Raw genomic sequence first — 22,961 nt, 5'->3', positions numbered from 1 at the left:
AACTGCTCATGATTTCACACACAGTCAACGCTAGAGAGCCATTTGAGGAGAGTTATCACCAATTTGAGGAGCAGTAGTCTTCTAGGTGACAACATTGCAAGCTTACAAGCACCTGGCAGGTTCCTGGTGGGGGTTTCTAATGCATACCAAGTCAAACATGCCAAACTCAAAGCATAACCTGCATAACCTGACAGTGCTCTACATCTTGGGGAATCACTGTTCCTGTGTGTTCATTACATTGCCGAAGCTTGAACCTTATAATGTCTAGACTTTGGGGCTCAGCTTGCACACTGTGCAAAGCTACCTTTACTGATTAAGCCATTTTGGGAGCTTTCCATGACTTATGAGCTAGAAGCATTGTAGGTATAAAACGGTGGTGTTAAATGTTTCATTCCCCAGCTCCCTTTGGGAAAGGCTACTGAGTGATGGTTTACAGACATGGTGACTTGAAGCACTGTAGAAAGTTACAGTATGTCATATATAAGAGTGAAATAAAAAGGGGCCCAGTCAGGTTCTTCGTTAGATTATATATCAGTGCAATTACTTCCTCACTTATTGCAAAATCCCTTTGATGGAACTGATTATTATTTTGTACACTGAGTCCCAGGACTGTTATCATTTCATTACTGCCTGTCAGAAGAGTTCTTGCTGTTATGAAAAGAGTAAAAACTGCTTTTTGGGATTTCCTCCAATTTGGATTTCTTAATCCTCCAGACTAATATTGCAAATCAGTTCCTTATTTATTTTTTCAGTTCTATAATTTCAGCCAAGAGCAAATTTCTCCCTCATTGAATAGTTCTTTTTGATTTATTTTGTGTATCTTTATAATGTCCTTTGTGTTTCTGCACTGCTTAAATCATTTGCCATGCTTCTCTTGGGGAGATAGATATGCAACAAAAATTGTAGAATTCCTTATTGTATATATCTGTGCATGGAATTAACCCCTATGACTGTAAACATTCAGTCTGATGGAAATGATATTCAATTAAAATGTTTTACTGATTTTAAAAGGCTAGTGCTGAAATGCATCTGTTAAATAATATGTGGAAAAGAGTTTGAAAAAAAGATGTTAAAATGTGTAATTGAGCTCAACGAGTCAAATTGCTTACTGGATCCCATGTTGAGCCCTGCAGACCAAACCTGTCCAGTTTGGAGCTGGGTTCTCTCGTGGGGTAACTATGACCAAGCAGCCCCAGGTGGCAGTGGCAGTCCTTGGCATTTGATGAGTGCCTGGGAGCTGTTGCTATGAGACTGCTCTTCGGGAGCTGTGCTTACTTTCCTGAAAAGGCACGTCAGTACTTGTGTGGATTGAGCTCTGCAAGGTGGGCATCTTTAGGATTTTGAATTCAAAAATGGGATTTACGTGGAAAAAAAAAAACTTGTTGATACCAAAAGTTATCAAAAAATAATTAAGCAAATCCTGTGAATAATGAATGGGGAGACGCTCCACAAAATCCCCGTTGTGTTAGAGGATTGAAGATTTACACCACTGCTAGAACCCCCTGGATTCGCTATGACTGCTTTATTCCCTGCTTATATTTTAGCCAAGCATTTGTAATCCTTCACACTTGACTTGTTGTCTAGCCTGATATGCTACATAGACAATTTTGTATTCAACCGTTCACCACATGTACAGTATTGATTGTCCACCCACATTTACTTTAGTAATTAAGAAATTTTGAAAGACGTTCTCAGAATTGATTGGTGCTGTGCATAACTTTAGCTTTGAACCCAAAGAGTGATTTTGAATCCATTGGTATTGAGGCTTTTTTTTTATTAAAATCATCACAATACTATGATTTACATCATGTAGCAAGTCCATATATGACCAAATTCATCATTCAATTATCCTTTCAACAACATGTTAGTTGCAACTAACTTATACCAATAATATGCCACCACCTTTACTTAAGTTGATATTGCTGGAACTATCTTAAACATTTCCATCAATATTCAATCTTTCGCATTTCAATATCCAGCAATCTGTTAAAACAGCTCACATCTGTGATGCAAATCAGTGTTCTCCAGTATGTTAACAATTTTTTTCTAGGTGGTTCTATTTGTGTTGTGATGATTGGGTTTTTTATATTCTTCATAACCAAAAACATAACCCAATTCAAATTACAGTAAAAGAAGAAATGGAATCACATGTATTCTCGAAGAAACACATTTCTCTGCCAGCATTTGCCATTTCAGAAAATTAAGCCAGAGGAAAAATCGTTTTAATCTTCCATTCCATATTCTGTGCATCCTCCACTTTGAACCTGCCAGTTCAGTGGAGAATGAAACCTAAAGTTTCATTTCCTTTGACAAAAATTTTACCGTTGATGGAAATTACTGCCACTTTTCAGCCAAGTCACGGTATTTAATGAAGCAAACCACCAAGCAAGGCCAATTGATTTTGGCTCTTCTTTCAGACGAAAACTGGCAGAAAGTCACTTACAAATTTTCTTCTAATGTAACCACCCAGAGAGGTTGGCTACAACTGCTTCGCCACTCCAGAGGTTTCACTTTCTGTCCAAAGGGACATTCATTTCTCTGATTCATTTGCATCATAAATTATAAACCGAATCCTCCAGCAGCAAGAAAAGATCCCTTTAGCTCCTTAACTAGGACTCCTCAATAAACTTGCTGTCCTCTAGGAAGTCCTTTAGTTCCCTAGTTTAGTTTCCTTTAGTTTAACTTGAGCCAAGAGCAAATCTCACGACAGGTTCGCTTGTTTGACCTGGGATTTCATTTTGGTTTTGTGATCTTACAGGAACTATGGATTCTCCACACAGTGCTGAGAAAATGTTTGTGAACCCCCAGGTTGGTCAGTATTATATTGTAGACCTAAAACATTAATAGACATAAATGTCTTAATAAAATATGAAAATAACCTGATATTATACTGTATATAAACACAAAATGTTTGGATTAATGAACAAAATTATCCAATAGTATCCCTATGTAAATAAGTGTGAACTGAGAAACTGGTGGCATCTTTTTGAGCAACAATGACTTCAACTAAATGTTTTCTGTTAACAGTTTATCAGTTTTCCACATTGACCTACGAATTTTGGCCCATTCGTCCTTCCAGCTGGTAATATTTTTGAGTTTTCATGCATGAACTGTTTATTTTACATACTACCATAACATTTCAATAGGGTTTATGTCTGGATTTTAACTTGGCCAATCAAAAATGTAAATTTCTTCTTCAGCCTTTCTGTTGTGGATCTGCTTGTACAGTATGTTTAGGATCATTGTCTTTATGTATGACTCGCTTTCTGCTCAGCTTCAGTTGAAAAATGGATGGCCTCACTCCTGAACATACTGATAGAACATCAAATTTATTGTTCTGTGGGTCATGGCAGGCCTTCTGGGTCCTGAGGCAGCAAATCTGCCCCCAAATAGCCCTGCTACCATGCTTGGCGGTTGGGATGAGATTCTTCTGTTTTAAAGCAGTTTTTGGTTTTTGCCACACAAAAAGTTTGTCACGTGGTGAAAAAGTTCGACCTTTGACTCGTCATCCAGGTGGTCCTTGGCAAACCTGACATGGGCAGCAATGTTTTATTTTAAAGAGCAATGGTTTCTTCCTGGCTGTCCTCCAATGAAACCATTTCAGCCCAGTCTTTTCCTGAAGGCTTAGGCTTGAACACTGGCTTCAGCTACAGTGAGAGAGGCCTGCACATCCTCATACATTACCCTGTGGTTCTTTGCCACATGATTTTCCAGGTTGCTCTTGGGGACATCTTGGCAGAACGACCTGTCTTAGAAAAGTCACCATGGTCTTGAATATTTTCTATTTAAATACTGTGTAAATGGTAAATGTTTAAAACAGAGCCTCAAATGTTTAGGAATGATTTTGCAACCCTCACCAGATGGATGAGTATCAACAATTTGTCTACGTCCTCTGAAGTCTCTTTTAATTGTGACAGGATATCTTGTGCTGAAGTATTAAACTACTAAACACAGAATGTTTCAGAGCATTTTCTAGGACAGGAATGCTGAAAAACTGTCCTTGTTGAATTGTTATCCAATTATTTAATTACATTATTCTAATTACCCCCTTACTTGCCCTAAGCAAACTTTGGGTACAGTTATTCATTTCTACTGCATGCGCCATTATATCACCAAACAAATTTGACATGGTAAATAAATAAACCCTTTAGTTTAAGAAAAGACTAGTTTCAATTCAAAAATCATATCCTGGTAAGAAATTGTAATTTTCATAATTACAGTTACTGAATGTTTGAGGTTTGCAAAAAATTTTTTGGCCTAGGATGTACATCAAAGTTTTCCAAAAGACATCTGCCTATCAAGTCTTGTTCTGTACAGTAGTATTATTGGCTATAGTGTCCCACTTCAGAAATCCAGTGCAAAGCAAGTGTGAGGTCATCAACTGCACCATGTCCTTGTGAATGTATGGGTATTCCTATTGACCAATTTTGATGTTCAATTATTTGAAGTTCTTCAGTGCATTATTGCCTTGTGAAGCGAAATTTTAAAATGATAGAAGGCTGTGTTATCAGCAAGACAAAAATGTTAAATTGCATTTGGCCAATGTTGTGTATTCTTTTCAAAGAGACTAGCGCTCTTTCAGATGCCCCTGGTTGAGACCTCTGATCAAGAAGTAAAATGAGCAAAATAGCCTCTGACTATCTGTACCCTTTGTTTTTTTTTTTTCAATTCCTGGACACATATTCATTTCTTCAAATCTCTGTAAGACTGATATTTTCTGCAAAGTGCTTTTTCAAACTTTCATTTATGCAGTCTTTTATCACCTTTTCATCTAAACATTAAATACCTTCTATCTGAAGCAGTTTTACAGGTTAAAATGTACTGTAATTGGAATTTTAAAAAATAGGCTTATATTGACTATTTGCTTCTGTGTTCAGAAAGACTATTTTGTGATATGGTCAAAATAATGCTGTCATTAAATGTACTAAGATGATGAAGCAATAATATGTATAAAACAAGAAACAGCTTATAAAGGACAAAACTAATTTATTACATTTTTACATTTAATGTAATTTTATACAGTCTCCATCTCAATCTCACACTTTATCACATTGAGAATGTATTGAACTCAACCTTAATTTCTAGATGATGGTGACAGGCACACAACTGGGAATAACACATGTGATTTAAATTACATCATTGTTAAAGACAACAGTCCAAAACAGACATATTTGAATGACTTTCACACTATGCTCTGTTGATTATTAGAGAATACATTTCATTTTGTGCTCTACTTAATGTGTATACTAAACAGAAATGTAGTTATAGGTTTGATAGTCTTTATTTATGACGAAGAGACTTTGCAAGCTGGGGAAAGTGTCATTATCCAGACAACATTTCTTAAACAGTAATGGACATAAACTATGTTTCTGCAGTGGAATGTAGTTATTCTGTGAAACATCTGCATCATATATATACAGTACGTACTTGTTTCTAACTGTGGGGCCGAGATGTGTGGCATGAGATGACCTCACACCAAGAACCTTAGTGGCTATCTGCAGAAATATCCAATAGGTGTGAAACATTTCCACTTAGCCACAAACATTAGCCACTAAGGCCCATAGAATTTGTCATGAACTTTATGTGTGAACATTGAACTTTACAATGTGTTCAAATTCCTTGTGACAGGTAATTCAAGCTTTGGCTATGTCACTGTGTCACAGGAACTGTGGCTGTTCCCACTGATGATAACAGAAACTAACATTTGAACTGGCTCTTTTATTACACAGATCTCCTTCAAAATGTGTTTTGAAAAAAATGTGTAATTTTGAAGCCTGTGAACCACCCCATCCTTCTGAAGCCAAGAAGACAAAAATACACCTTTGGTTTTTTTCTAGAACTAGTCATACACATTATAGGAAGGATTAATAGGCTTCCAGAGGGAATCTTCAAGTCCTTTCCACTGAGAATCCAGTGCCAAGAATTAACTGCTGACTAAAGTGAACACAATGTGTCCAAAACAAATTAAAAATACTACTTGTACCTTAAAACGAATTTTAAATTCCACCCAGCAACAGTTTCCCCTGGTAATAAGAACAATATAATTTAGCCCCCCTTCTAGGATCTATGAGGTAAAAATCATTTGGATGCAAGTATCAAAAAAGTAATTATTTTTTTATGTATTGTGTAATACAAATCACCAGAGCTTCAGCAGAATGTAAGATCACATGTACAGCACAAGAATATCCAGCAGTTAGTCTGTGGTAATCCATTGGTAAGGCAGGGCACCCATTATTCACCAACATCTGCACAGCTCACAGTGTCTCCTTGTGTAGGCACCACACCAGTGTCTGGCCTACTCCAGTCATGCTCACCACACGATAGCCGATCTTCTCCAGTTTGTCCAGAACCATTCGTGGTGGATCGTCTACATGGTATTCAGAACTGCAGCAGAAAGTAAAGATTTCAATCGGCAACAACGCACAATGGCATTCAGCTATATTTACCATCTTGGTACCATGTTGTGCTGCTACTGTATGTCAGTAGGGACATTCCATTTGAAATCAGTCAGGTCAAGTGAAGGCATGTGTCTATGAGGCTCACTTTTTAATGTGCTCTTCTGCTTTGTAGCTACTGTTCCAGGGCAGTTTTATATTTTGCAAAGTAACAAGTAAAGATTTATTCCTTGCTGTGAAGAGAAGAAAAGAAACATAACCTCATGCATTCTAGAAGGAAGACTAAATTACATTGCTTATTATCAGGGGACAAAACTGAAGAAGGTTCCACAGTGTTTCTTTTCTTCTCTTTTCAGCATGGAATAAACCTTTACTTGTTCCTTTGCAGCCTACGCATGCTGGCACAGCTACCAACTTGAACTACTTTTCTTATACGTCGCTTATCTCCTCAGGACTCAATATGTGTTCTGCTAGTTGCTGTGGTTGGCTTCAGCGATGTCAGCACATATTCCTAAATCTACACTGATTTGATCAGAATGGTTAGGGATTGGAAATGATCCTGAAGGTCCCTTTGTGTGCAGGAAGTTCACCTCTACATCATGCTGCAACCGACATTGCCAAACCAACGCACCTGTCCCTTGCCTTACAATATGCTGAGGATAATTTTTTGGGGTTTCAGATAAATTGATAAATTCAGATAAATTGTCCATTTTCTACCAGAGTACCAGAGATCTGAGCTCCTTTATATAATGGGCATATACTGAATACAATATCCTCAGTGGAGGACACCTGTATTAATTTGTGAAGACCACTTTAAGTGCATCTAACATTACATCACCTCCTAAGTCTGGGACCTATCAACTTTACTGGTTTGCTTCCAAAATGCAAGCTGGACTCGAAATCTGGTAATGCTTTTATTTTTGTGAGTAAGGTTTTTTTTCCCTTTGTCTGCTCAAAGATCATTCGATTGTCCCTCAGAGTGATATATATATATATTTTTTACTGTGTTAAGAGTGACAACAAACAGACCACAGTGGAAAACAGAAGTGAACTGTATAATGTTCTTTCTGATAAGACACTGATAAAACATACAGTCTGACAAAACCAATCACACTGTGACAGACAGGATATTAACTCCTCTGTAGTTTAGCCCAAGATTAAAACTGGAGATTTTAGTGTCTTTTCCACAGTAATTCTGAAAGGTGTTTTTGAAAGATAACACTAAATGCCAAAGGAATATGATGCAAAGCCCACACTGTTAAAGAAAGAGGCCTTTCAGAAAAACACAAAGGGATTAAATACTACCTACTCACACAAAACTATGAAATGCAAACTAATGATTAGTTCTCAGAATTTTTTGACTTACTGTACATCTCATAATAAAAAAACAATTTTAGAATATAAGCTTAAAAAATGTCTCCCAATTATTTTCCTAGTACTTCAGTTAACAAGAATCATTTTATTATTCTGTCCAAATCTCCCATTGGCCCTTACCAATCATGGCCTCCTAATAATCCCCATCTATGAATTGGCTTCATTACTCTGCTCTCCTCCCCACTGATAGCTGATGTGTGGTGAGCGTTCTGGCGCACTATGGCTGCCGTCGCATCATCCAGGTGGATGCTGCACATTAGTGGTGGTGGAGGGGAGTCCCCATTACCTGTAAAGTGCTTTGAGTGGAGTGTCCAGAAAAGCGCTATATAAGTGTAAGCAATTATTATAATTATTATTATTATTATTATATATTTTTCTAATAAGAAAAAAACTTCACATCATGATAACAGGACTACCAATGCAAGGAATGCTAGATGCAGATGTTCCCACAAATCATTTTATTTACCAGCTCTGGCTGGCTGGTTACACTATTACATAATGCAATTAGGAGCTGATGTGTCTCTGGTTTTATTTCAAAGCTTCTTGTTTTTTTCATCTACAGTACTTACCAGATGTCAATATTTCCCCTTAATCTGGTGTTATAGAAGTCTTTGAAACAAACAAACAAACAAACAAACAAACAAACTGACTAAAATAATAATTACCTTCAAATGGTTAAAGCACTAAAATGATTTAATATTTTATATCACTGGCTGATGAGTGTAATTTTGTTATGCAACAAGACATAACAGAAAATGTTTACTGGCATTACACAATTTTATCATTAGATGTGCTCTCCCCACCACACCCCACTCATATTGATGGGTTAAGCAATCAGTTTATGTTTGAGTTTCAAAGTTTTTAATAATAACTGATCGCTGAGATATATAATTGGACAATGATGAAACATGGCGGTGAAAAAGGTTAACTAATTTTTAAAAAGGTAATATGCACACATACACCCATCATGAATGATATGTAAAAAAGTGTATTCACCTTTGAATTTAAGTGCACTAGTTAAAGTAAATACTAAGGTAGATTCAGAACATTTGTATTCACCACACTGCTAATAAAAACAATAGTTACTTTGAGCCAGAAATTACATTAAATGAATTAAACTAATAATCAGACTTCTCCTTTAATGTTCATTTAAATTAAAATGCATTATTTCTCAATCAGGGAATACATAATTATGTCCAGCCTGATGCCTCTCTCACACATAGGATAAGCTGCTTGAGAGGCCACTTCTTAACATTAAATTTTGCACTTATCAAGAGAATGTGGTCAGTATATTTCTCTGTTCATCTAGCTGAGTACGGACAATTAATCAGCTCTACCCTATGTAGGATTTCTATGAAAGGTGTGTTGATGTTTTACAGACATAACTGATTTTTAATACCAGAAGACACTCTCCCTCAGTTCACTTCAAAACATCTTCCAAAAAGAGGCCAAAATATAAATGTTTTTATTTCATACTATATAATGCTTTATGTTTTTACATAATCTACCCATAATCTAATATTCTTACTAATTTGTCAGTTTTGTCCTCTCATATAGTTATGTTCCTGAACTGACAGTCCAATTAAGCTGGCAATTTCTACCATACCTCTGGTCTTTAAAGCCCTGCAGTCAAATTGCTTGTACAAAATCCTTATAATGATTTAGACCTATGTCATAAGCATATGTCATAAGCATATTTCATTTGTATAAGCAGAGTTTTGATTAATGGACTGAGTATTTACCACTCCAATCATGTAATCTTAGCATTTTTAAAGCAAAATAATATCACTCACAAGTTGTTGCCCAACATTGTTGTTTTCCTGGCTCCTAAGTAATTCATAAGGGTTGGGTCTGAGTATTCATCCCCAACCATAGTAGGACCAGTTTCCTGAAACACAAGAGAAACAGTCAGGAAAGACACATATCATTTTAAAATCAATACTACATCTACTGCTTTGTTATGCAACTATTATACACCCATATGAGAGAGACAGCAGTTTTATTGCTGGCTAACAGAAAACAACAACAACAACAACATCAACAATATGAGATATATCATATGTTCTACACTTAACCTAAAACTTGAATAAGTTCTTAATTGAAGACGTATTTGTTCCCGTAACATCCCTCAGCTACTGTATATTTCACGCGATAAACAGATTCACGACCAAAGACGCTTTTCCTGGAGTTCTAGCTCGAGATAATTCATCTCCTTTGCAAAGTGTAAATCAATAGTAGAAGTAACAGCATCTGTTTTTGTACAGTATCTTACAAGATTCAAAATATTTTTTCAAGTTAGTTATTTTCGCACAACAATATAAATATATTTTGATGCATACAGCTCATTTTATACTGTAGTTTATACTATAGATACAGTATATTATATCTAATGCTAATAGTTTAAGAAGTCTAAACATAAATACGTTTGAAAACGGTTCTACAGTATATAACATTTAACGCTAATAAAACTAACTGCAACCATCAACATTTCACAAGATAATGTATCAACATTTACACACTTCGCCTATTTGTGAATTCCAGAGAATTCGCGGGCAAGAAGCGGAAGAATGAACTCAATGGTAAATTACAGTATTGGAATCGCAAACCAAACACGTCTGCTTCTAGTTTTTAGGATGGGCTTTTTTGTAAACCTTAAAATGTCTGTTTTACATTTACAAAACGGCCCCGCCCCCCCAACGAGATTTACAGACAACACATTCAATTTAGATCCAACACAGAATACACTGGATAAACCCTTTCTATTACAAAACGTCTAACAATTTGCAGTACAAACTATAACACTTTACGCAATATTTGCTCAGTGCATTCCGCTTTCCACACTATATTTTTTTTCATCCACACCGGAATATCACAAAGGTGAGTCTATAGGACACAGAATTCATTTTAAAGATTCTTTCGGTACCACTGGATTTTAAGGATTGTTGTATGTTTTGATAAAGTTACCAGCATTTCTTAGCACCTAACAAACATTGGGGGCGGGGAAGAAGACATTATCGTTTTTAAGTCTCGTTAGCAAAGGCTTATCCAGCCTGAAATGGTAATCACGGTGCGACGCTTAACTCAAGCTAGTTCTCAGAGCAACCGATGCATGTTACAAACCAGTCGAATCTGTGTGCTGATGAGCACGTAAGGCATCCTCGGACTTGGCGTTCTACCCCCTTTCGCAGTTGTCTCCAAATCGTCCCCTGAGGATTATTTGGCGAGTGCAGCTCTAACCGGTTAATGAAGCAAGCAGCTCTCTTCCACAACAGCTTTCCTACACTGACAGCTCAGAGCAGAATGCGGAAACACCCATCGCAACGGACCAATCATATGCCGACAAAAACACTTCTGTGCCAACGGCAATAAATTTGTATGAAGAAAGCAAAGCATTTTTTTCTTCCAAGCAGACTAAGTCCTTAGATGTGTAATAGAGAGTTGTACTCTCCATTAAGTCCAGCACACTGAAATTCCAATAAATACTTTTGCATGAATACATATTAATAATAAAACCACCATATATTATACTTTCTATTTATTATACGGCTAATATAGTGTTTTGCAAAAGTCTTCAGCCCCTGCATCGTCTTCACATTTTGTTGCCTTTGAGCTTGCAGTCGTGCCACTTAGAAGTAGAAATTAATGTCTGTTACGTACTGTACATAACCTGCTCCTCATATTGAGCAAAAGTCAAAATGAAAAAAAAAAATAACGTCCAAGATAAATTCTCAGATCCCACTGTAGTTTGCATCAGTAGGTACGTGATACTGCGAACAAAGGATTTGTGGTCAGACAAGACACAATTAGTACTTTTTGGTGTATTAAATCGTCAAAAGCCAGCAGAGCACATCATCACCACCATGCCTATGGGGAAGGTTAACCTCAGTAGTGACTTCAAAGCTTATTAGGATTGAAGGAAAAGTATGGATGGGCAAAGTACAGGTACAGTATATGTTAGAGGAAAAATCTGCTTCAGTCCTAAAACTAGGACAAAAATGGACCTTTCAGCAGAGTGATCCAAAGTACAAGCTCAAAGCTACTTTGCAGTGGCTTATGATTATGAAAGTGAATGTTCTCGAGTGACACAGTCAAAGTCCAGGTTCGAATTGTAGTGAGAATCTGTTAAGAGACTTGAAAAATACTGTCCATTAAGTGGTCCCCAAACAACTTGAGAACCCGAGCAAACCTGTCAAGACAAATGGACAAAAATTGTACTAAGCCGTTTTGAAAAGTTGATAGAGACTTACCCAAAAAGACTCAAGGATGTAAGACAGTATTATATTGAAAAGAACGTGTATGACTCATTTTGTAATTTCACCAAATGGGATACCATAGGAATGGTCTGAATAATTTTGCAGTGCTCTGTAATATATATATATATGCTGTACTGTATATACTGTAGATTGATCAAACACAAGCATTTATGTACCATTGGAACAGAGAAAAACAAGTGGCAATAAAATTCCACAGCACATATCTATATATCAATATAGCAGGGGGGTCCATCAGAAATTTAGCTACTCAGACAAGCTTGTTTATTTTTCAGACAGGAAAACAGATGAAAGAGTTATCTCAAGAATTTTCAGAAAATGTTGCAATCAGACCCGGTCTTCCCTGAGTGCACGGCAGTTGGATGATTTGCCACCTCTTATGGTTTTCCTGTGTTCGGCTCAGGTTTCCCTTTTAATCCTGTGGTTTGGAAAAGTCACATAATATCCACTGTGGTTTTATTCTCAAACACGGACATAGAACAATGGTGAATTTTCCTAAAGGGGCACATGTTGAGGATTTCTTACCGCGCTCTAATTTTGTCTTTCAACTGCGAAAACTTGAACTATCCTTCAAAAATGTAATTACTTAAGGCTGTCAATATGTATAACCTCAAATCCTGGTGTCCCATAATACTTTTCAGTTTAATTGAGAAACATGATTCTATGGTGTCCCTTTACTGAAATCCTCTGGTAATACTTCATTTTTGTCCAAAGGCAGACTTGTCTGTTTTAATTCCCAACAAAAATGGATGTTTTGAAAGACTAGAGTTCAGTTCCAAGAAGTGGTCTTAGTTTTTCTATAATCCCTCAGGTTTTGAGAGTGCTTTAAGGGTATTCCCCACATATAATCTATCTTTCTATGCCCTTTGTTGTGTACTTGTAATTATATTTCTTGATGTCTTCTTTTACATGAGTATGTTCCCATGATAAAAAAATTCAAACAAAAATACAGTAAAGCCTCAAAAGATGTCAAGAGATCTTATATGTATGAGTTCTGTCTTTACTTTTAATCATAGGAGAGCTGATTCTTCTCAATCAATCAGTCAGTCAATCAATCAATGTGTATTTGTTTTAAGTTGGAAGAAGTGCTTTGCTTTGCTGAGGTTGTTTCATTTGTAGGGCAAGAGAAAAATAACATGCTCTGATTTTAATCAAAATATATTACTCGCCATTTGGAGAACATTTGCTTTTATCTGTTAAAAATGTGCTGCACTATGAAAAGGGATGATGTTACAATAATTATGAATCACCAATACATAATCTAATAAATTTAATAAATGGTATGTAATAAATATTTCAGTTGGGTATCCATCCACATTTGTTTTACACAAGTTCTAATTTTGAAATACTTTAATTGAGTTAAAAATAGAATGGTTAAGTCAAAGAAGACTTATGTGGATTATGCACACAGTAAAATGAAAAGATCTGATCTGAAAAGGGAAACTCATAAAAATGCCAAGTGGAGTAGACAGGCATTGCGCAAGCTTTGACAATGAAAATATGAAGGTGAAAATAAAAGCCTTTCGATTAATATCACCTTCATGTCCTTTTCCCTGAAAACGGCAACACTGAGATACTGTCTTTAATATCCTCAGAGCTCTTTGTCATTTGAGGCTCATAAACAATAAAAAATCCTTCGATTTTGAAAATAACTGTCAATATACAACAGAAATATCTTCTCCATGTATCTTTCGAAGGCTCAGTGGAAAAAGAATAATGACTAGACTCAAGTGAGTAAGCAGTTTTCAATGTTTATACATTTAAAAAAACATATTTTGAGAAAATTAATAAAATTTCTGAAAAGGCTTGGGAGAGTAATTCTCAGCAGATATTGTATGTACTATTCCATTGTAACAGCATTGTGATTTTTTGTAAATTGCTTTGGGGTGATGCTCACCAGGAGAGAGCAGCTTACACAAAGGCTTCACAGCCAAAACGTTGTGTTTTCTCTCATCTCTTTTTAGCATGTAATAAACCTATTACTTGTTCCTTAAAAGAGTAAATTACAACAATTTGAATTATGTAATAAATTCGGAAATTAAAATGGTTTATAATGTTCCTCAGACGGGTCAAGTACATCAATTTAAGAAATTAAACACATAACGTGAAAAATGTACTGTATAACATACAGTATTAGCATTTTATTGTTTTTTTTTTACCTTTCAAACGTTCTATTTACTACTATAAATAATTCAGCTTTGCTATAATATGATTTGGATTATTAGTACATTTTAAATGATTTAATTTACTCTTGCAACCAAATGAGAGCTGCGGTCTGAATGGCAATCTCTCGTTTGCGACCTTTGTTGACCTGTATGTTCGTCACCCTGTGTCCGTAATGGTTACTGTCACTTTAACCTTACGGTGGGGGCGAGGTATAAAAATGTATAGCTTTTGGTTGCAAGACGGAAGAGTTTTGGTGTAACACTATAGTTTTTTCCCCCCGGCATGCTAAAAAACGAAACAGAAATAGTGAGCACATATACTAAATAGAAACTGATATTATCATATCAGCTAATAAAACGTTAAATAATAATCTTTACTTAGACAAAAACGAAGAAAAACGTGCGATTCTGGTCCTACGTTTTCAAGAGGCTTTCTAGTGTAAGTAAACGTGATGACAGCGGCTGTAGTGTAGTACAACGCAGACAACCGGCTTGAGTGGAGAAAGCGTGGTGTATTCGTGCAATTCAAGGAGAAACACTGAAACTGCCATATTTTAAAGCGCGTTTAGAAAATAAAAGCACGGACACTTTCTAAATAAATTACATGGGGCTTCATTCATATGTTTTTTTTTATTTTAAAACTTTTATTTTACAAAATAATATATTTCTAGTTATTCCTAAACGACACTCTTAACTTAATATTTTTGTTTTCCGATATATTTTAGTATTGCATCTAGTGGAGAGCAAACGTTAATTTGGGACCTCTCATGAATTAGAACCATTTGGTGTACTTTTCTATTATATACAGTATATAAGACTTCTTTCTGTAATGGGCAAACTAGGAACAAATACCTTGGTTGTACTGAGCTTGGGAGCTACCGCAGGAGCTGGATTGATTATTTATTTTATATGCAACGAGAGGAAAAAAAGGAAGGTACGAAAGCTAAGACTGGAAAACAACTCAACACACGCGTTGCACAGGACGGATGGGCCGACTGGAGTTCACAGCACTACACAAGCCCTGGATATCACAGGTAAATCGCACGCAGAATATATTTCAGTTAGCTGCAAACATAAAGGAAACGCTTGAGCAAATGAGTGTTCTGTATATTGAAAGCAGCTTTAGACAGGTATGGTTCCTGAGTTAATTAAGCAATTAACACCCTAACTTCGTGCTTAGGGTCAGTAGCTTTGAGAGAGGGGTGACTGTTGGGGAATGTTTGGCAGGAGCTTCAGTGATAAAGACTGTGAAACGTGCTGATGTTTCACGAGGAACAGTGGCTAAAGTGGTGTTGGCATGGCCGTCTAATGGAAAGACATCATCGCCTAGAGGCAACTGTGGACGAAAGCGCACACTCCCTGCCTGTGATATCCATGCATTGGTTCAGGATAGATGAGCAAAACAGACCAACAATTCTGAATCAGCTGCCTGCAAATGTCAATCTAAGGCTGTTTCATTAAGTACAGTCTGTCAACCTCAGAGAGAGGGATACCATGGTTGGGTTGCAGTGTTTAAATCTTGTATTATAGCTAGAAATGTACTTTTGCAAGTAAAGTGGTGTAAGAACACTAGTAGTGGTCTATTGAGCAGTGGAAAAAAGTCATATGGTCAAATGAGTCACCCTTTGCCCTGTTCTCAACAAGCGGATAAGTACCTGTGTGATGCTTGCCAAGTGAAGCCTATAGGCTCGAGTGCTTGTTTCTTATGGTGCATTGACTGCTTACATGGCAAAGCCATTCTGAGTGATCACGATTGTCATCCTGATGGGAGTGGAATCTTCCAGGATGACAGTGCCCCCCTGCACAGGGCACGAGTGGTGACTGAATGGTTTGATGAGCATGGAAACGATTTAAACCATATCTCATGGCCATCCCAGTCAGGAGGTCTCAACCCAATGGCACACTCATAGGAGATTCTGGAGTGGTGTCTGAGACAGCGTTTTCTACCACCATCAACAAAACCTCAGATGATGATGAAGTTTTTTAATGGAAGAATGTTGTCACATCCCTACAACAGAACGCTTGTAGAATCTATGCCAAGGCACATTGAAGCTGTTCTGGTGGCCTATGATAGCACACTATCCTAATAACACGTTGTAGTGGTGTTTCCTTTATTTTGGCAGGCTTTACAGTATTGTGAAATGTCATCCTTGACTCCCACAGATTCTTTCCCTCTTTCTCCACACTGGCCTTATACCTTTTGCTAAATTTCATGCTATTATGTTTTTGTAAACATAATATGTGTTTGCAGTCATTCTCTTGCTTTTTGCCTTCTCTGTTTTAAGTGGTGTATTGATGCTTCTGTGTTTTCGAAGGAACAAGTACATCAGTTTAAGAAATTAAACTATTAATTATTAATTAATTAAGCCATGAAACTGTCATAGGCTGATCATAGTTTTAGCAGTTATTGCCGTCAAGCCTACTTTGATTGAATAGTTGAATAGTGCTGTATCAGAAACTTGGATTGAACTCTATCTTAATCAATCTGCCCATGTACAGGGTCTTCACTTGGAACACTGTCTTTGGAGCCAGACCGGGGTGTGTTGCCTGAACAGCAGGGGGAGCTGTGGAGCCGGCTGGACGCAGTGCTCCACTGTGTGGCTGAGCTGCGGGCTGAAGTGGCTGACCTGAGGAACGGTCTGCAGGGGATCGCTGACCAGATTGTCCAGGATGTGAAGTGAGGAGAGAAATGCTTGTATGAATGGAATGGTAACTGGCATGAATGCCTTCTGAGGAAGCAGAAGCACAGAAATGAAGGAATGAGCAATGGGTCTTCTTTCCTGCACAATGTATTTTTTTTACTTAATCCTAGTGTTTAACCAGAAAGGTCAATTTAGACAATTTCTCCTTTTAAAATGATCAATTTTAGGCTTATACAGCATTAGTATAGAAAACATAGTAGTGAAAGAAAGAAGAGAGCAATCAGTAAAATGTAAAAGGCATAACATAACAGGATATGGATTTATTAGTCAGTATCAGGCAGAAATGATTAAACTAAAAGAACCCTAGAATACAAAGGCAGATGCCCTCAGCTTACTCTGTAAATTATTCCCTTCATTAGGAATGACATATGGCAAATTGAAATAAGTTTAAAAATTATATTGTTCTTCTTGGATAGTTAAATTTGTTGAATGTACTACATTTTAAATTGAAAGATGTAACTGAGAACTGCAATAAATTAGAGAGGTGTTTTCCCAATTTTGAGTCTGTAAATTTGCTTATGAGGTGTCTAAGTGTGCTTAAATGGCATAATCAGTTGAAAAGTAAAGATCGCCTATTGCCTGAACCATATTAATATAAATGGCGAAAGCAGTAGGGCTCAAAATAGAAACTTGCAGGACTCAGTTTGTAACTGGATGTGGTTGTGAATTATATCTGTCGGGTTTTACACATTGTTTATGGTTTTGGAAATAGTTGCGACACCATACAAGTGAGACTGTATCAAGACAGATATTACGCAACCTTTTTGAAATTATTGAGTGATCCACAGTATTGAGAGCAATAGATTAATGCATGAAGATCAATAACACAGTATGTGAAAGAATTTGAAGCCTCCTTATGTCTCTGTTTCACTTTGTTCTGCAGATTCAGTGTGGAGGAGAGTCAGAAGGCAGCACGCAAACGGAGAATCTTCCTGCCTAGGGAGCGCACCGACTCTATGAGCTCCAGCTCCATCTACTTTTCAGCTAGTGCAGGCCCAGCCAGTGCATACGATGGGGAAAGTGAGGGAGGGTAGGTTTCACAGGTCAAAAGTCTCTGAAATCGCCTGTATTGCATGCATCTCAGAGTTCTCGTGTGGTAACCCGTGTGGATCCCTGAACAGTCAAAACATCATTTTGGAAAGCATTTCGAACAGTAATTGAAACTGCGCCGAAAATGAGATTAAGATGTGTGCACACCTCAGGATTGAGAATGCTGTTTTCTAAAAGTTTAAGTTTGAGGAAAGATGATATCTTGCAGAAAACGGAGTTAAAGTGGTGGTAGCAAGTTATGGTGGAAGCAGCATATGGACAATCACAATTATTTATCGTTGGAGATATGAAGGATATGTCCATCTTTAAATGATCCTCCACATTCATGCAAACATAAATTGCAAGTACCATATTGCAAGTACTGTGAGTAGAAACGTCATGGATAAGTCACGTGACCTGCATTCCTTCTTGCACACTTGAAAAGGTTGTTGGCCTTGATAAAGTGGGGGGAAAAAAAAAACAGGCAAAGCGACAAGTCGCTGTTGATTGAAAGACGGGTTCCCATGGAGCTTCTTTTTCAAGAATTTGTCTCTGCAGATTTGAAGAGTACCGATCCAGGAAGGAAAACAGGAAACCGAAGGGGCACCGAGCTGAAAGCAGAAAACAAATTAAGAATCCCTCCTGCCAAAACACACTTTCAGAAGCTCTTTCTTGAGCCGCCCCCACCTTCCGGTAGCCCCTGTGTGAATTCCTGTTACAGCTCCAGCGCTCCATCTTATTAGCGTCCAAATGCACTTTCACTCTTACCTGGGCTCCCGCTGGGACTGACCTGGGTGCTTCCCTGCGGTGGTGGAGAGGAAGCACTGGGGTGGCAGGCAGGGAGGCTGTGCAGCTCTGCCCATCCTTGGCACAAGGACGCGCCCTGCCTGCGCAGGCCTTGTTGGCTTTCTTGTTTCGGCATCCGATGTTTTAGCCGTGCCCTCATCAGGGATGCTTCACGTTAGAAGTGTTAAAAACTTCCCTACTTCCTGACTTTGAGGAAAAGAAGCAGAACAATGATGGGAAAGTGGTTATTTTCCCTGGAACCTCTTGAGTGAGGCTTCAGGGTCACCCCCTTCCGAAACAGTGCAGAGGAGCTATTTTTGTGAAGTGCGCTGTTTAATAGAGTACATGTGAGCCAAAAAAAGCTTTGGGTGTTATATAACGCTTGTATTATGTTTTTTTTGTAACAAAGGTGGAAAAAAAACCTTAGAAAATTCAGGTCAGTTAGCTAAAGGTGGCACAGATCCAACCGCATCAGGAGATCTCTTCAGAAAATTGCAGGGCACTTAGGAGCCATTTAGCCTGTCATTGTTTTTATTCTTTTAACTACGCTTTTATCAGAAAGGGAAAACATGGGTGTCTTCTTCTTTTGAAGTATTTTTTTCCCATCACTCAACACATCAAAGACATGATGATTATAATTAGGAAATGTCAAAGAAGCACAACCACCCAAAGGTGTGCATGATAACCTTTACAATCCCAAACTTTCTTTTTTAATTTTTTTGCTTTCTGGCTCATGTCTTGTCAGGTCATTTATTTTTATACTTTAGACAAATGTTGATAAAGTTAGATACATTTGTCAATTTAATTGGTGCTTGGAAATATTTTGCTAAAATGATGACAACAAAAAAAAATATCTTTCTTGTGGTAATGTAATGTACTGTAATCTAAGTCCTGCATTCATGCCAAAATTAAGTAAGGAAATCTTATCCACCTTATCCAATTTGGGGTCGTGGAGGAGCTGGAGCCTATCCTGGCAAGCAGCAGTCCATCCCAGGGCTCTGTTATCATTCACATATTCAAAATGTTTTCATGAACAGTAAAGGTTTCTCTTTTCTTGACTTCTCAGGTACACGACTGCTAACGCCGAGTCCGATTACAATGGAGAAACGGACAAGGACACGGATGAGGAAGATGAGAGTTGCGCAACGGTGAGGACGCTTCGACGAGACTCGCTCTGCCTGGATGACGATGAGCCTTCCTCCCAGCTTGACTTCGAACTGCCCAGTGATGAGCTATCCCTCCTGCTGGCGCAGAGTGACAGGCTGCACTCTGGAGCCAAGGAGGAGAAGGCTGAAGGTTTTCACCTGCTGCTCACAAACAAGCCCCTGGTAGGTGCAAACTAGAGTGACAACAGGTATAACAGCAAGAAATGTACAGAAGTGAATTGAGTTTTGGCCATGAAGATAAACTGACTCCTGGCATATTTAAAACAACTGCTTTAAGTACTAGACATCAGTTCATACATCCATTTTCTATCCACTTTATCCAGTAGAGGCTCGCGGGGGAGCCAGAGCCTAAGATGGACACCAGTCAACCACAGGGCACACACAGATGCAAATACAGACATACTCACATGAAGTCCAGTTTTCCCAGAAGCCAAATAACCTACCAGCATGTCTTTGGACTGTGGGAGGAAACCGGAGTAACCAGAGGAAACCCACATGAACACGGGGAGAACATACAAACTCCATGCAGAAAGGACCTCAGGTCCTGAATTGATCGCAGAGCTCCCTGTGCTGGGCAGCAGCAATGCTGGGACTAGAAATAAAATGCACAATTCCAAAAACAAAGCACACAATACATTTGAAAAGGTGCCATATGTACCTTTGTGGAAATGATACAGGCTGTAAGTCATGATACATACTAGCTTCAAATGCAAACATCAGATTTTCTGTTGGCAGATCATTTAAAATACGTTATTAGCATAGTTACACGAATGCAGCTGTTAGAAATTGCTATAATGTGTTCAAGTACTGTTACTGCTCTAGAATCAGACTATGGGTTATTTTGTCCTCCAGTGGTAGACATGACAGCCATAAGTTTCCTAATTATTTTTTTTTATATTATATTTTATATAATTATATTTTTTATGCATAAAAAGGACTAATTCATTTGTATCCTATTTACATGTTTTTTGTGTGCAGCACGTCATGGAGCATGATTTCACAAAAGCTGCTTTAAAGTTACATTTGATAAACTATGAAGATTAAATGTAGTTGCTGTACCCTGCCTGATGTAGCTGGTCCCTAGCTACTGGGTACACTGAACCCTGGTCAACCATTCACACAGTTTCACTCCACAGATGTTTGGGTTTGGGTTTGGGTTAAGGGTTTGTTCTGGGCTAGTCCAGTCGTCTTTAGAATGCTGTTCTTATCTAACAAGACAATGTTGATAGTATTGATTGAGAAATAATGGAATGACTGTAAGTTACAGATAATGTATCAGTTTAACACCCGTTGAGTAATAAAAAAAAACATGTTGTTGTCTGTACCCCCAAGAAAAGGCATGTTTTAACATAATAGAAGATTCTTGTTTTGGTTTAGAGAAAGCTGTCTGGATATCATGGGGCTTCTATCCACAGACCCTTTCAACCAATTACATTCTGCAGCAGAATCCATTGTGCTCATGTGATCTTGTAGGAGACACACCAAACCTTTTAACCTCCAACTCAATACCTCAATGTGCGTAGTGTCAGGAACACTTAAATTAACTCTACTTGACAAATCCAAATGGCCAAAAATCTTGCTTCCTCTACCATAGATGAAGATCCTTTGGCACGATATCTTTAGTAACCCTACACGGCAGGTTACAATCCCACAACTCCATGTGAAATTATGTTGAAGCTGCTCTTGTACCCCCAACCGTATGTGGAAGTAGATCAAAGCTGTGGATGTAGTTCAGACTTCAGCATCAATATTCAGTGTAGAGCATTATAAAGCTTTTTTCAGCTTAAGCCAAATCATTGATCCCGTCAAAGAAACGCCAGCTTTCTCCCTCTGTCAGAAATTCTGGCTCAAATTGGCATGGCTATATTCTTGCTCTAAAGTGTCGATATGTATCTGTAATCGTTACTTTGTACCCAAGCCATATAAACAAAGACTTTGTACTTCTAATGAGTGTTTTTTTTGTCCTGTCACACACAAAAGTTACTAGCTGTGGTACCTGGCTTTACCCAGGGAAGGAAATGAACAAGCTAGCCTGTTTCTGTGTGCCACATTTTCTGGGAGTTAGAATAACTACATAACCATAAATGTTAGACTTTGCACAAAAATGCATAAAACAATGCTGCCACGTTGACAGGCACAGATTCACAATTTAATTCTAAGACTCTTTTGTCATAATTCTGCACTTGTGTCCCAAATGTGGTGCTGATTAGGTAAACAATAACAATAGTAAGGCTACTAATGTAGATTATTTTAAAAAAGCATTATTGGAATATACCTATGCTGCTATTTGATTGACATTCAAAATAGGATAAATTCAAATTTTGAATTGGGTCATATTTTATACAATGTGTACATGTGCTACAGGAATCCATAAAATATATGTTTTAAACCCTTCTGTCCTTCATCATCTAAGTGCCAGATTGGTACTAATTGGATGAGCAGTATTAGAATGGACACATGACAGACATACACATTGAGCTTTATATGTAAGATTGTTCAAATCTAACCTTTGTAATGTGATTGATAAGAAACAATTTAGAGTGAGACAAAACAACAAGTTTAACATTGGATCGAAATGTATATATATTTAAGTATATATAATGGCTGTTTTAAAAGCGAACGTTTGCTAATGGGTAGATAAAAGAACATTTATAGAATTTCCTAGTTTATAACATTCTTAGTTTGGCAGCATTACTGAGGTTATCATCAGGCAATTGTAACAAGACAACAGCAAGGGACTCAAAATGTTAAAAACATGTAATCGAAAGCTTTGAAGAGCTTTTATCTTAAATTAAAAATTCTTTGAAGGAAGCAATATTTCACACATCGAGAGGAAGGAAATGCCAAGACCCTGATACAAGCATGGCAGGGAACACTGTGCTATAATTGGATGAATTCTGCAGAATTGTTGAATTTTAGGAACATATCCTGTTAACCAGTAGTTAGTCGAAGCAGCTGTTGCATAATATGAGCTAAAACTTCTGTGGCTTTCGTTTTACCCATTTTAACATTGTTCAAATATTTCCACTGTGGTACACTTCTGAAGTAGCACGTACACTTGAGCAGTTGCTGC

General features: G+C 37.6%; 2 protein-coding genes across 2 annotated transcripts in view; one reads left to right on the top strand and one right to left on the bottom strand.

Annotated features, from left to right (window-relative positions):
• Positions 1–4,966: 4,966 nt before the first annotated feature.
• Positions 4,967–11,062, bottom strand: gchfr (GTP cyclohydrolase I feedback regulator). Its single transcript, XM_006632528.3, has 3 exons — positions 10,890–11,062; positions 9,563–9,657; positions 4,967–6,384 (listed from the first exon to the last, which is right to left on the bottom strand). Exons 1-3 carry the CDS (start codon positions 10,923–10,925, stop codon positions 6,255–6,257), a joined length of 261 nt encoding a protein of 86 aa, XP_006632591.1. The 5' UTR covers positions 10,926–11,062; the 3' UTR covers positions 4,967–6,254.
• Positions 11,063–14,475: 3,413 nt separating this feature from the next.
• Positions 14,476–22,961, top strand: part of rmdn3 (regulator of microtubule dynamics 3) — a 59,731-nt gene continuing 51,245 nt past the window's right edge. The window contains exons 1-4 of the mRNA XM_069193308.1: positions 14,476–15,239; positions 16,705–16,882; positions 17,791–17,937; positions 19,789–20,050. Coding sequence (XP_069049409.1) covers positions 15,035–15,239; positions 16,705–16,882; positions 17,791–17,937; positions 19,789–20,050 — 792 coding nt within the window. The 5' untranslated portion in view covers positions 14,476–15,034. The remainder of the gene's footprint in view (positions 15,240–16,704; positions 16,883–17,790; positions 17,938–19,788; positions 20,051–22,961) is intronic.

The sequence above is a fragment of the Lepisosteus oculatus genome, chromosome 8, assembly GCF_040954835.1.
Source record: "Lepisosteus oculatus isolate fLepOcu1 chromosome 8, fLepOcu1.hap2, whole genome shotgun sequence".
Classification (NCBI taxonomy): domain Eukaryota; kingdom Metazoa; phylum Chordata; class Actinopteri; order Semionotiformes; family Lepisosteidae; genus Lepisosteus; species Lepisosteus oculatus.
Note: the sequence above shows the minus strand (reverse complement) of the source record. Positions and strands in the feature narration are given on the sequence as shown.

Bases quoted from the DNA above. Each gene is read 5' to 3' on its own strand.
- gchfr (XM_006632528.3), bottom strand. From the start codon at position 10,925: ATGCCTTACGTGCTCATCAGCACACAGATTCGACTG. The intron at 9,658-10,889 runs GTTTGTAACATG...CTTGTGTTTCAG, and splicing joins TCAGCACACAGATTCGACTG to GAAACTGGTCCTACTATGGT. The intron at 6,385-9,562 runs GTGAGTGATATT...TTTCTGCTGCAG, and splicing joins ACAATGTTGGGCAACAACTT to TTCTGAATACCATGTAGACG.